A 15,419-nucleotide genomic window follows, 5' to 3' on the forward strand; every position below is an offset into this window, starting at 1 on the left:
ATTCTCTGTCAAATAGTTACTAGGTGTCACCCTGAACAAGTTTCTCTAACCTCTTTCAGCCTATTTCCTGGTCTTTTATAGAATTAGAGCTATGATCCCATTATTTGAGCATCATAGAATCTTGGGTTGGAAGAGTCCTCAGAGACATCTAACAGAAGAGGAATCCCCTAAAGAAAGTCAAATAGCCTTGCTTAAAAACCCAGGAATGATAATCTCTATAATAGCTAGCATTTAATAATTTTAAGGCTTGTAAAACCTTTTACACATAATATCTCATTTGAAAGATGATCAAATCATAACAACCTGAGATGTAAATACAATACTGTTATTCAGATAGGGAAACTGAGGTAAGCAGGTTTTAAATGATTTGCTCAGTGCCATGAAGCTAGTTAGTGTTGGAGGCAGGATGATTTAAACTCAGGGCTTTTTGACACCAGGTCCAGCACTTTATTCACTGAGCCACCTAGCCTCCTGGAGATACTTACCTCCTAAGGCAGCCCATTCTAGTTTGAGATATTTCTAATTGTGAGCATTTTTTGTCTTTAAATCAAATCTAAATTTGCCTGTTTGAAACATTTAACGCATTTTATTAGTGCCTGCTCTTCCCCAGGCATTGTGCTAGGTGTTAGGAGTATAAAGACATGAAGTAATCCCTTTTTGATTTGAAGGTTACAGCCCTTTTTGGGAACTAGAGGGGTAGGGCTAGAACTACATAAATACTGAAAATAAAATAGAAATTATATATCAAGTAATCCTGATGTGAGGGCAATAGCAGGTGCAGGAAGAGGAGAGGAGGGCAAGAGATTGATAAGCGTTTATTAAACATTTACTATGTGCCTGGCACTCATAGCTTAGTGGAAATCAGAATAAATAGCCTGGGCAAAATAGCACTGGAACTGATCTTTGAAGGAAACTTAACACTCTCCGAAGAGAATGTGAATAGAGAGTACGTTCTAGAGTTGAGCGGACATCCTGAGCCAAAACTCGACTGGAGATGGAATATTGTATATATGAAATAGCAAACAGGCCAGTTCATATTTTTATCTGAGAGGTAAGAGGGAGCCGCTTGAAGTTCTTGAGCAGAGAAGTATCATGTCCAGATCTGTCTTTAGGAATTACATTTGGAAGCTTTGTGGAGAGCATATTGGAGAATGGGTATGAGGAGATGAATTAATCCATTTCCTAGTTTTGCTATCTGTGGGAAAGTTAACTCTTTGATAACTCTTCAAATCCTTGAACACCTCCATCATATACACTTATTTTCTTCTCTTAGACTAAGCATTCCTGTTTAATTAAAAATCAGTCTTTATATGGCATGAACTTGTAGCCTTTCGCAGTTCTTATGGCCCTGCAGTATGCTTTTCAGTTTATTAGCTTTTTTAAAATGTGCTAAGAACTGGGCAAAAGGTTTTAGAGGTGGTGTTTTGGGGACAGAGTATAACTTCATTCCTGGACATTATTTCTCTCTTGAAGCAACCTAAGAAGGCTTTTCTTGACTGCCATTTCACACTATTGACTCATTGAATTTATATTCCCCCAGATTTTTTTGCCTTAACTTTTATTATGCTTCCCTTAGCTTGTGAATTAAAAAAAAATTTTTTTTTATATTTGTCCTCATTAAATTTAATAATATTAACTTTAGTTCAGTGTTTTAGCCTGGCAGGATATTTTAAAGTGATTTTATCATTCAAAGGATTAATCACATACACCCCACACCCCTACACCCTGTTTTGTGTCGTAAATTTGAGAAAGATACCCATAGCAGTAGGTGTCTGTCAACCAGTGCTCTGTCTTTCTCTTTTCTGCTCTTTCCTTATACTTTTTGATTTGGCATTCTGATAATTATCTCAATGCAATTGCCTCCTATGTCTCTATGTCCTGCCCTAACTCCTGAGTTCCTTGCTTGTCTCCAGTTACTTATTTAACTGCATATCCTAAGGACAACTTAAATTTAAGATGTCTTAAATTGAACTCTGTCCAGGATACTCCATCTAGGTTCCTAGATTCTTCTGCTTGCCTTTATTCTTGTGTCCCTACTCTGAAGCAAATATGAAATCAGTTGACTAATTTTGTTTTCTTTATTTCCAACCTCTCTTTTATATTTATTCCCGTTTTTCTACTCACCAAAGCACCCCAATTCAGACCTTCATTATTTCTCTTCTTGACTCTTGAAAGAGCCTCCTAATTGATATCCCTGTCAGGCTTTGCCCTTTCCAGTCTACCCTATAGATAGCTGATGAAGTAGTTTGCTAAAAGTGTAGGTGTGACCAAAATCATTCCCTTCCTCAGCAAACTTGAGTGGCTCCTTTTTGTCTTTACTATCAAATATAAACAATTCTGGCTTCTAAAGTCCTTCGCAACTGAGTCCCATCTTTCTTTTTTACCATGTTACCCATTATTCCACTTCCTGGATTCTGTGTTCTATCAAAATTGATCGTTTTGCTCATCCTGCAGATCTCTATCTCCTTTCCTGGGGCTTAGAGTGCACAACTTCACCTTCGCCTGTTAGAATCCTTTTTGTCCTTCAAAGTTCTGCTCATATTTTGCCTTTTCCATGAAAATTTTCCTGATCCTCTTAGCTGTTAGTGATCTCAATATCTCTCATACCTTTATTTAATTTGGGGAAGAAACCTGGAGCCTTTACTCTTTTCCAGTCCTTTAGTACCTCTCTTATTGTCTGTGATCTTTTGGGAGGATTAGGGCAGGGTTACATGGTAGTCTTTTTTAGTAATTGAATTATCTTTTTTTGTGTTGACTCTTACAATAATATGAAAAGAATAAAAAAGGATTGCATATGAATCCAAGAACTGCCAAAGGTTCTCTGTTTATGTGCTCTTCAGAACTTTTAAAAGTTTTGGGGTTGTTTTTTTTTTGGGTCAAGATTGGTCATTGCCTTGTTTAAAGTTCTGAAGTCTTTCAGATTTGTTTTTTTCCTTTACATTATTGTTGTCTTTCAGGTAAGTTATTCACTTGGTTTTACTCACCTCATTCTACGTTAGTTTATACAAATATTCCCAACTTTCTGAGTCATTCTTTATATTTGTTGTTTCTTATGGCACATTACATTCCAGTGTTCAAAGTTAGTTACCCTTCTTTCACTTAATGGAGACTCATTTTCTTTTTATCATTTCTCTGCTACAATAAAAATCACTGCTATAAATATTATATGAGGGCCCTTTCGCATTCATTTTGACTTATTTGAGGTATAAACCTAAAGTAATACCGAGTTAGAGGGTATGTACAGGTTAGTTTCTGTGGGCTTTCAAGGGTCACTGATAGTGGCTCAACACTTAAATTTAGAGCTAGAAGTGAATGTGGAGGTAGTATAGACTTCCTCCCTTTACAAATGAGGAAATTGAAGCACTGACTCTAGTTAACTTACCTAAGATACATCGATGTTTTAAATAGTAGCATTCAAATCTGAAGCCTTTCCACTGTTAAACAGTATCATTTCTGTTTTAAGGCCTGTCACTTAGATGAAAGATTAAACTTGTTATGTTTGGCCCCAGAGGCCAGAGCAGTGAGCAAACTGTAAAAAAATTAAAGAGAAGCAGATTTTTGGCTCCTATAAAGAAAAACCTCTTTATAGAGCTGTCCAAAAGTAGAATGGGCTACATTGGGAGGTGATTAAACAGATCATTGGGTAGATGTTGGTTATCACTTAATTAGGGGTATTATAGACAGGATTCCTGATTAGGTATGGATTGAACTCATTGATCTCTAAGGTCTTTTCCAAACATTTCAGTTTCTTTGAAATCCGGTTCTTAGCGTACAGTAGAAGGTCTTTATGTTTAGTTTTTCTAGTTTAGTTATACAAAACTATTTTTAAGTTAACAACTTTTAAAACTGGTATTTAAAAAGTTATATAAACTAGCAAAACATTTAATCTTAGTTTAGGTATTAGTTGCTCATCTGACTCTGATTTTTAGTGAAGATGTCCATGATATAATTTCAGAGAAAAGCAGAATGAAACTTTATGTTGCTTGCTGAATTGTTTTCTCCATGGAGAAAATTTCAATGTCTTCCCTTCTGATCATTTGTTTGGACTTATTTTTCTCTCTCCTTCCCCTTGCTATTCAATTCCAGAAGGAGCTTAAAATTTTCCTCAGCACCCATATAAATTAAGAGCAGGGCTATGGGGAACTTACCTCATTAAACAAACAAATAAAAAACAAAGCATAAACTCTTCAGTTTTTTTTTCCTATTTTCAGTAATGCTCAGAGTCTAGATGCAACAAATGTTATACAAATACATTTTTGAGAAGTGAGTTTAAGTTTTAAGATAAGCATTTTCTTTTCTAATTTATAACCTCCCTCTTCTTTGATTCCCTCCACTCCCACCCCATTTGAAGTACACCTAGCTTTTTATAGGGGGAATTTCCTTGTGTCCTCCAGAATGGATGGCAAGAGGCTACTATTTATGTCTAACACATTTTTTGGGAAAACAAATCTTTAGGAAACAATAATTTAGTCACTGTTTGCAATAATTACTGTTTGTATACAAAGTATACTGTGACTAAATGATAGTTTAGTTATTGTATACATTGGAGTATGGAGCAATGGAATTACAAATTGGACTTTTGAAAATACTGAAATATTTCAAGGATCTATAATTTTTTTTATGTAAGCGTATTTACTAACACAAATTGTAAATCTTCTATGTCTTTGTAGGCTGAGTTGCAGTGGTAGAAAAAAATCAGTTATAAAGTTTTCAACTATTGAGTGGTGACTTCTCCAAATATAACTATACTGGCTATTAGATGATTGACATATTTCTTTTTCTAGGCCTATACTTGATACCTTTCTAACTTTATAGCCTCAGAGTATGACTTTAGTTTATAGATATATTGGGCAGCTATGTGGCACAATACATAGAATACTAGGCTTGGAGTCTGCAAGACTCCAAATTCAGCCTCACTATGTGGCCCTGGGCAAATCACCTAACTTCTCCTTGCCTATTTCTTTGTTAAAATTGGAAAAATAATATATCAGCATCCCAAGTTTATGTTGAGGATCAAATGAAATAATATTGTCAAGTTTTTAGCACAGTGTCTGGTACATGTAAGCACTATATAAATGCTAACTGCTATTATTATCTTCACATCTATTGAGAAAACATAATTTTTGGATATAATATGCAAACATGTGGGGGTATGCCATACACAATGTCCCAAGGTTAAATAGCTTTCATTTGGAAGAGGAAAAGAAAATGGGGAATGGGGGGAAAGGATGGAGGAGAGGAGAGAATAATTAAGCAGTCAGTGATATTACATATTTAGCAGCTTTTGCCTTATACCTGGAAAAGACTAGTTTTATTGGAGTCCATTTGTGAATTGATCAGGACAAAACACTAGGTGTCAGTGTTGCAGTTTTAACTTTTGCCAGAGATTTTTTGCTTTCCGGCACTAGAATGTACCTTAAATAATAGACCTGATCTCTTAATGGATCACTTGACCTTGCTGATTAAGAGGCAGAAAAGCCTTTCCTTTCCTTTCCTTTCCTTTCCTTTCCTTTCCTTTCCTTTCCTTTCCTTTCCTTTCCTTTCCTTTCCTTTCCTTTCCTTTCCTTTCCTTTCCTTTCCTTTCCTTTCCTTTCCTTTCCTTTCCTTTCCTTTCCTTTCCTTTCCTTTCCTTCCCTTCCCTTCCCTTTCCCTTTCCCTTTCCCTTTCCCTTTCCCTTTCCCTTTCCCTTTCCCTTTCCCTTTCCCTTTCATACCAATTACAGAGCAGTAAATAATAAGTTCAAAAGTATGTCTAACTACCTTCATTTTTTACAAACATGATGAGAATAGCCTAGTATAAACCAGCAAATTCAAACATACATGGCAAAATGTGTTTCCTTGAAAGTATTTTCATTTTCTGGTCAGAAATGCAGTCTCTTCCTCTAAGAAATATAATATCTCATTGTTGCCAGTTGTACTTTATCATTTTCAACTATTACTACTAAGTATCTCTGTAGGACAACTTCAAAGAGTAATTAAGCTACAAAGACTGGCTACATCTACTCCTGATCTTGAACTCAAACTGTTTACTTCCATTTTCTTTCTTCATAGGCTATATTCCCTCAATCTTCATATAGGACATCAATGTTTAGTATGTTTTCTTCTTTTTTAAGGTTCTGTAGCAAGCTGGGGAGGTGCCAAAGACAATTTTTCTTCTGATGAAGCAAATGAAGGTGATAATGAAGATGATGCTATAGCTTATGACAAAGAAAATGAAAGTGCAACAGAATCCAATGTTGGGACTAATGCTGGTTGGGCAGATGCCATGGCTAAAATTCTTAACAAAAAGACTCCTAAAAGTAAACCTACTATTCTCATCAAAAACAAAGAGCTGGAGAAGGAAAAAGAGAAAGAAAAACAAGAGAGAATGGAGAAAAGAAAACAGGTAAGTCTTACAGAGATATCTTGTAGATTACATTTGGTCTACTTTATTTCTTATCAATGCCCAAGTATTTCTTGCAGTGTTTTTCCAGTTAACATAGTTTTCTATTATTTAGTGAACACAAATTTGAACATAACTAAATTACTGTATTGATTATATTGATTTCTTTAATTGCCTTCAAGATTCAAAAAATTAAACCCCAAGGAAACTTGACACTTATCAGTTTTAAGTTTATAAAAGTATGAATGACTTAGTTTAGAACTAAAATTTTTATATCTGGCAATAAATAAGTTATTCATTGAGTTGTGCGTATGTTTCCTGAACTCAATTTTAAAATGGCCTTTTGAACACACTTTGTATTCTAAGGAAAAAAGCAGGTTGATACTCTTTAAGTTGAAAATGTATTTTGTAAGATTAATATGTGGGGTACCACAAATCAGAGGTGGCTTGCAATTTTGTAAACTTGACTTGTTCACTGCTAGATAAATTTGAACAGTCTGCCTTTCATAACATCAATGCCAGTAGAAGGTTAAAAAATGTAGTTCTTTGATTAGAGGCCAAAACTAGGTCATAAACTCATGAATTTATATTCTGGTGGCTATTACAAATACACTGTACTTTTATGAAGGTTTTTAAAAATCTCTTTCATACTTGATGATGAAAGTTGACTATGTAAAATGTTGAGTTTTCCAAAAGATGCTACTACCTTTATGCTGGGGAAAGGCAGCTTTGTACAATTGCATTGGAATTTTGTGGAGTCCCCTATGGTAATATAAAAAGCTATTCCAAAAAAAACCCTGTGTATTTTAAAGAAAAAAGAAAACTAGAAAGCTCACGAATCACTCAGGACCTCCATGCCACAATAAAGCATCAGGCCCTTTGCCATATTTTGTTCATAATACTGTTTGCTGTTACTTAAGACTGTGTAAGTGGCAGAAATTTTCCATCTGAATTTCTTATTCTCTTAGACATGACTGTTGGCTCATTGTCTTCACTGTAGCTTTTTTTTTTTAAACAAATTTTGCTTTTATGTTCTTGGTGATGGGAATAGAATCTGAATCTTTTTTTGCTTGTCAGCTGGAAGAACATCGTGGTGGTTTCTTTGTTTTGTTTATCAGAATCCATTATTACCTCAAATCCTGTTGAGGGTGAGAACAACTTGAAAGTTTTCAAAGTTAAAGGGATGAGGGACAACCCTGTTTTTGCCATGTGCTTTGTATTAATCTAAAAAATTTGTTTATTCTCATCATGGAAATAAAAGAATAGATTTCCAAAATTGGGGACAGGTTGAAGAAACTGAAAAGTGTTTTCTGTTTTTTTCTTAGTTTTATTTGTAAAGAGTGGCTTGCTTTTTAAATGTAACATGACTTAATTATTAAATGTAAAGTATCTCAAATTTACAGAATTTTACTCATTTGAAAAACACTGCAAAGTAAAATACATTTTATTTTTGACACTTACAGTTTTTTAATCCCTTTATTAAGGCACACATTGAAATTTGGTTGTTAAATATAACAGGATTTTAAGACCAAATCTGTTAGGGAGATTCACAGAATGCTATGTCACTTAAGATGGATAATAATGTGATTTTTTTTTTTTTGAGAAGGGGGAGTGGAGCGTTGGTGTGCACTACTTCAGAGAGGTCAGGCAGATAGGGAGGTGTAGTGCAGAATCAAAGTTGAAAAGGATTTTGCTCTGGATTTTTTCCTTTTTGTGAGTAACCTTATGCTGGTTACATCAACTGGAATGCTGTTTTCCTGGAAGAAATGTGTAACTGTTCAAAAGAATTGGGCCTCACTATCCACATAAAAAAAGGCCTAGTGGATGAAGAATTTTAATTATTTTTATTGCCCACATCACATATATTTGGATGGGCAACTTATAGAGCTTGATCTATATATATATATATGGATAACTGACAGTACAGATATGACAACAAGGTGCAGCCAGAGTTGATCAGAAGGCTTAGTTGCCTCTGGGAAATTGCAGAGTCCTTTATCGAACCCAAATTTCCTTGGAGACAAGATCCCATCTGTTTAATGGCAGTATTCTAGCTGTCCCTGCTATATGACAATAATGCATAGGATTTGGTAGGTTTACATAGGACTATGGAGAGGTGAGCAAGCTGAAACATAATCACTGAAGAAGAGGAGCAAACAACAACATTAAGGAAATGTATGATAGGAAGAGAAGATTGACTTTCCTCTTGCAAGAGAGAACAGCTAGACAATCAGAAATTTCCAATGGTACCTTTGTAATGTCAGAAGGAATTGATAAAGGTCTCCGGAACACTGAAGGACCTCCCTGTGGTAAACTTATAGGACAGAAGTCCCATATGATGAGCTGGCATGGATAGAGTGTAGTTTTAATTGTTGACAGGAACTTCCAAGTCAGAGAAGTAATAGATCACTTCAGTTTTCAGTGTCATTAAGTATTTATAATGTTGAATTTCGATAATGTCTAGTCTGGGGTTCTTATTCATTAACTGTTATGAACTTCTTGGGTATCTGGTAAAAACTATGGACTCCTCAAAATAATGTTTTTAAATGCATACAATAAAATATAAAATATAAAGGAAACCAATAATATTAAAATACAACTATCAAAGTATGAGAAGTAGAGAGCTAAGCCAACTCATATACATAGTATTTAAGGATCCCTATCTTAAGCCCTTTCTATACATACTCTTGATCATGTTATTTTATTTTAAAACTTTGACAAAAGAATATATAGCCTTTGATCTTCCAGTAGGCCTATCTGTCCTGTTCCCAGATCAATTCAGAAGGCTTCTGAGTTGATGTGGATACTTAGCTCACACCCTACTCAGCCTTGCATGGCTGAATATACTGGCAGTCCTCCAGGATCCTGTTGTCCAAAGAAGCAAAGGCCCTGACAGAAACTCACTTGGGATCTTTGTATGACACAGCTGAATGCTAACCACAGACCCTGTGAGCTGAACTCCTAAAAATGCAGTTTTTTAAAGCCCTAACAACAAACTGTACCAAAGTGATTTATTACCTTTGTCCTTTTTCAGAGTATTATATCAAAGTATGCTATACTTTCAAAAATGTCTAATGTTCTTTCACATAACAATATTTATAACACAGCTTGATAAGAAGCGGGAGTGGGAAATGATGTGCAGAGTGAAGCCAGATGTTGTCAAAGACAAAGAAATAGAAAGAAATCTACAGAGAATTGCTACAAGGTAAGAAAATGTTTTTGTGCTTTTTAAAAAATATATATATATATATATATATATATAAATTAGGGCAAATAACCTGTTTCTAATTAATTTTAACTCTTAACAAGTGACTACTAGGAGTTAAATGATTTATACATCAGTCTGTTTATTTAGTACTAGATTTAACCAAAGATTTCTTATGTCTTATGAAAATATTAAGAGTTTAGAGAAGAATATATAATTTGCTTAATATTACTCACATAAACACTTCTTTACCTTTTAGCATGTTTTTGTATTTTCCTTGAAATAGTTCCCCTAAAACCCATACTACTTAACTATTTTCTGTGGATTATGTTCACAGTAAGCACATACTACACTGCTTTTATTGTGGGTATAATGACAATTATTTTTGTACCAGTGAAAGCCATCTTTCTCATAAGCCCCTTAAAAATGGTTGGGACCTTAGAGTTCATCCCTTTCAACCTTTCATTTTATAACTAAAGAAAGCTGAGGCCCAGGAAGTGTCAGCAACTTGTTTAAGGTTAGCAGGAGAGCCACGGCTCAACTTACATTGTGTGCAGAACATGTCCACATTGACACTTGTTATAAATGAAACCAGAAGACTTAAAGTTGCAACTAAATTGAAAGACAACTCACAGTTTCTTCTTGGATAGGCAACTGGATTGACAAAGTTGGTTTTATTGTGTATCCAGAAAGGAAAAGAAGCACCTTTTAATAGAGTAATTTCTTTGTCATTTTACCTTGAAATAATAGTTCAGCACTTTTAGGTTTACAAAATTACAAAGTATTTTTCTTCAAACAACCCTGCTTAGCTGCTTGGAAAATAACAAATTATTAACTTCATTTTTATAGATGAAGTACATAGCTAATAAGTGTCAGGACTGTGAATCAAATCCTTAGTGTACTGACTCAGCCCTGTTCTCAGTGACACATTACATTGCCCTTCTCATGCAGAGCTAATGAAGAGTTAAAACAGAGGACATGAATGTAATTGTAACATACACCAGAAGTTAAGTGGAGAAATCCTATTAAGAACTTGATAAGATTCTCCAAACTTAAGTTATCATTAATTTGATACTTGGTAACTTCATTGTGAAGGTAGGGACTAGGGGAGGATAGTATAAGATACGTTTATAAAACACAATTTTTAGGATAAAAAAAGTGAAAGAGACCAAAAGACTTGGAGACTACCCGGAAGCAAGAGTATATTTTGACATGAATGCTTTCTTGAAGAATATTCTGAGAAGCTAAGCAACGAAATTATGAAAAAAGTAAAAGTAACAAGAGATGTCTGGTTACTCAGATAGGAATAGTTTCAGAATTAGCTGTCCATGTATGCAAACTAACTATTAAAGCATAATTCAAAATCAGTAGCAAAACAGAAAAAGGATAAAGATGAGATAATGATAGCATCATAAAATTTTATTACATTGCACCAATCATAGTTTCTTAGAGAAATTTAACAATGGCATATAGAAATCACTGTAAGGAGGCTATTTTCAGAAACTGTTAACTGTTTCAGGCAGCAAACATATTTTCTTGCCAAACAGACACACATGGCAGGTCAATTCAAATTTACAGGCTAACTTTTTTTGGCAAAACATTGCAGAGAAAATTGACAGATTGTATCTTTTCACACTAAGAACAGTAAAAAGGTGTTTAGGGGAGGACCAGGAATCTGCCAAGAAATATTGTGAGACATTGCTAAGATATCATCACAAGAGTTTAGATTCCTTAAACCCAATTTTAAGAGAGTGAAAAAGATGACAGAACTGTAAAGAACATAAAATGGGTCATGTCCAAAAGGTTAAGTCATTTAGAAGCCACAGAGGGAAGAGGTTCCTCTGATAATTGTCTGGCCATCTTGACTTTCAGTTGCCAATCATCTTCAGGATAGTTCTAGTTACAAAGGACCAATCAAGAGTTTATTTACATTGTCCTCCCATCAAAGGGGATAGGAGCATATCTAGTTAGATGAGAGAAAACTCTTTTTGTTTTTCAAGGCATAAGAGCCTTAAGAGCTAGGCAGTTGAGGTTAAGTGACTTGCTCAGGGTTGTACAACTGGGAAGTGTCTGAGACCAGAAATGTACCAAATTTAGACTTGGAAAAGATAGTAGCTAGAATTAAAAAAAAAAGCACCCAGTATAGTTTTCTGATTATAATTGCTTTTTATTATTACTTAATAAGAATTGGGGGGTGGGGTGGGAACATTACCTAATTTGCAGGGGTGTGGTACAGTTATTCAATGCTGTTCGGAAGCACCAGAAGAATGTTGATGAAAAAATGAAAGAAGTTGGAGGCTCTGTGAGAAAACGTGCAAAGTTGATGTCAACTGTCACCAAGAAAGATTTCATTAGTGTTCTCAGAGGAGTGGACGGAAGCAAAGAGAGCAAGAATCCCACAGGCCAGAATTCAAAAGACAAACAGGTAAGAAGAGCTTATTTCCTAATTTGAACACTTGTATACTAATGAATAAGTTTGATCCTCTTTTTTAGTAGCACCTTTAATATATACAGGTAGCCTGGAGAGATGAATGTTGTTAATAAATGTGAGTTCAATAACAATTGAAAACATAATCTTATTGTCATCATTAATACTCTGATGATTACTATCTTCTCAACTATGTGTACTAAAGTGCATGGTAGAGAAAACTATGGAACATATACAGCATCTGATTTTTAAAGCCTCTCTTTTCTTCCTTAGGTTAGTGCGAATTCATAATACCTATGCTAGCAGTTATCACTGATAATCAGAAACTATAAAGAATGAGACTACTCAGTTTTTGTATTTCTGATTACATAATAAATTGCAAACTTTTTTATTTGCATTTTAGAGAGATTATTTTTCTGCAGTTAGTCAGAATTATGTAGAAGTAGCTAGTGACATTTAGCTGACTTTAGATCTGTGAATTGCAGGGCAATTTGATTTCTCACCACTATTTTAAAAGCTAAGTGACAACATTATGGACTTATGCAGTTTGTTCATTTGGCCAGGTAGAGTCTTATTTTCTAATATCTTACCAAATAACCTGATGTAAAGCTTAGAAAAATAAGAGGAGTTGAGAAGTTGTTCTATATTGTTTATCAGTTTATAGGATAAGGCATTTTCACTGATTTTTGATCAGAGGGAAAAGTGTTAGTTTTTATCCATTTGCCATAAAATTACAATATGAATTGTGAAGATTTGTTGGAAAAAAGGCATAATACATATAATTTTGATTATTTTAAAATATTTGATTCCTAGTAATTTGCTTTGTAAGTTATATAAAATGAATGCTTTAGTACATTTTTTATACATATTTACATTTACATTCACTCTGACCTTGATATGTTTGGTAATAGTGAAATGGTTCTCTTGTCACTAATCTACTGCTGTGAGCTAAGTTCTGTCTAATGTCAGTAAGAAGTACTTTAATCAGTCCAGACATTGTTGTGTATTTTTGTCATGCGTGTTTTTGTTTATGTTTTGGTGGAGCATGCTGAAACACTATGTGGCACAAAGATCATTTAGGAATTTCATGCACACATAGTGTTGAAGTGTTTTTAAAGTTCTTTGATTAAATTACCATTTGACAATTTTGGCATCTATTTCCCAGCTTTTAAAGTCTTGTCAATCTTTTTTATTTCAAAAGAACAAAATTGTATGCCCAGGGTCACACAGCTAGGAAGTGAACCCAGGACCTCCCATCTCTGGGCCTGACTCTCAATCCACACAGCCACCCAGTTGCCCCATTTTGTTTTGTTTTGTTTTTTTATAAGCTATAAAATATAGATTTGCCTCTAGCAACTGTTTTGTGTTCTACTATGCCATGGATATTTGGGCATACCTCCCTTAATATCTACTTTATATTTTCCCCCAAATTATCACAAGTATAATATGGTATGGAATGTATCAAGGATCAGGACAAAATTGAGAACAAGGCATATTGGCTTTGTGCTGAAAGGGTCATCTTTTTCTAGTTTTTCCTTCATTTCTTCCTCAGATACTTTATTCTGATTTAATCCATGAAGTAGAAACCAAATTCATTCTTGCTGGTTTTACTTATGTTTTCTTTATCACATTTTTAAAAACAGGAGTATTTGTGTGACCGTATCACAGTATTCATTGAAAGAATTCATTTCTTTGCATACTTTTTGACCCAGCAATACCCCTCCTGGGCCTGTATCCCAAAGAGATCAGAGATAATGGAAAAGAAACTACCCGTGCAAAAATATTTTTAGCAGCTCTTTTTGTAGTGGCAAAGAACTGGAAATTGAGAGGTTGTCCATCACTTGATGCAGTTCTAAGGGGAAAATTTATATCACTGAGTACATATATTAACAAATTAGGGAGGGCAGAGGTTAATGAATGGACAAATTGTGGTATATGCTTGTAATGGAATACTTTTGCACCATAAGAAATTACAAAAGGGATGAATTTAGAAAAATGGAAAGACTAATATGAACTAATGCAAAGTGAAGTGAGCAGAACCAGGAGTGTCTGATACATGGTATCAAAAATATTATGTGATTATGAACTGAAGAACTAAGATATTATTAGTAAAGCAAGTTCCCAAGATAGCCACAAGAGATCCATGATGAATAATGCTATCCACAGCCAAAGAAGGTACTGTTGGAGTCACATTTGCAAATCAAAGTTTACCATCTTCTTTTTTTTTTGAAATCATAACAAAGTCACATTTATCCAGCACAATATACGTTACAAAGAAAAGCTCCCCACATTAACTTTTGAGAAATAGGTAGTGTTAATATTACCATTCCCACTTTACATTGAAAGAAACTAAGGATAAGAGAGAGGCAATTTGCCTTGATTCTATGGTATCAGAGCCATTTTTTGAACCCAGGACTTCTCAATCCAAGTGCAACACTGGATGGAAGGAGAGGGAGGAATATCTTTTAAAGGATTGTGGATTTAAAGCTGGAAGGGACCTTATGAAGTCAAATCCCCTTTTTTATGGATGAGGAAACTGAGGCTCTGAGGATTTCGGTGACTCACCCAAGGTCACCTAGCTAAAGTAAGTGGCAGAGCTGGAGTTTAAATCCAAATTCTCTATCTTTAGTCTCATATTCTTCACAGCCTGATGTTGCTACCCTTGTGTCTCTGTATGTTTTAGAAGGTTCACACCTATGTTATTTAATGAAAAGGATTGAAAAACTCTGATTTAATATTTAGTAACCTTGGAATTCCTCTCTCTCCCCCTAACACTGTGTACCCTAGATGTACATTATTTGGTATAGTGAGGGGAGACTCAGGGGTCTCATTATATCCATATGACTGAAATAACTTTCCCTCTCTGGACCTCAGTTTCCCCATCTGTAAAGTGCGAAAGGTTGGATTAGATGATTTTTTAAAAACCTTTACCTTTCATCTTAAAATCAGTACCATCTTCTATTTTTTATTGTGTCTTGTGATAAATGCCTTTGGCATGAAGAGTATGGCAATATATATGGCATGAAAACACTGGTATGACCTATTCCCACCCCCCCATTTACACATTCCCTCTGACCCCCAATTAAAAAAATAAGGGGTTCTAATAAAGGGTGCCAATTGGAGAGATAGTGGATAGAAGAATTGAACATATGAGTAGGGACATGTCCCCAAGGAGAAGAAGAGAAGGACAAACTGAGGAAAAATAGATTAGAACAAAATACATAATTGATCATTATAACTTTAAACATGAATGGAAGGAATTCACCAATAAAACAGAATGAAAAGGGTGCACATACTACCAATGCACTTAAAATTAAAGCAATTATTAGGAATTCTTTTGCTCAGTTACATACTAACAAATTTAACATTGTAAGAGAAATGGAAAAATAATTACAAAAATATAAA

General features: G+C 34.6%; 1 protein-coding gene across 1 annotated transcript in view; it reads left to right on the forward strand.

Moving 5' to 3' along the window:
- The window catches only part of RRP15 (ribosomal RNA processing 15 homolog), a 46,964-nt gene that overhangs the window by 15,338 nt on the left and 16,207 nt on the right, over positions 1–15,419 (forward strand). Inside the window, exons 2-4 of the mRNA XM_044671670.1 lie at positions 6,113–6,384; positions 9,489–9,586; positions 11,810–12,011. Coding sequence (XP_044527605.1) covers positions 6,113–6,384; positions 9,489–9,586; positions 11,810–12,011 — 572 coding nt within the window. The remainder of the gene's footprint in view (positions 1–6,112; positions 6,385–9,488; positions 9,587–11,809; positions 12,012–15,419) is intronic.

The sequence above is a fragment of the Gracilinanus agilis genome, chromosome 4, assembly GCF_016433145.1.
Source record: "Gracilinanus agilis isolate LMUSP501 chromosome 4, AgileGrace, whole genome shotgun sequence".
NCBI classification, from domain to species: domain Eukaryota; kingdom Metazoa; phylum Chordata; class Mammalia; order Didelphimorphia; family Didelphidae; genus Gracilinanus; species Gracilinanus agilis.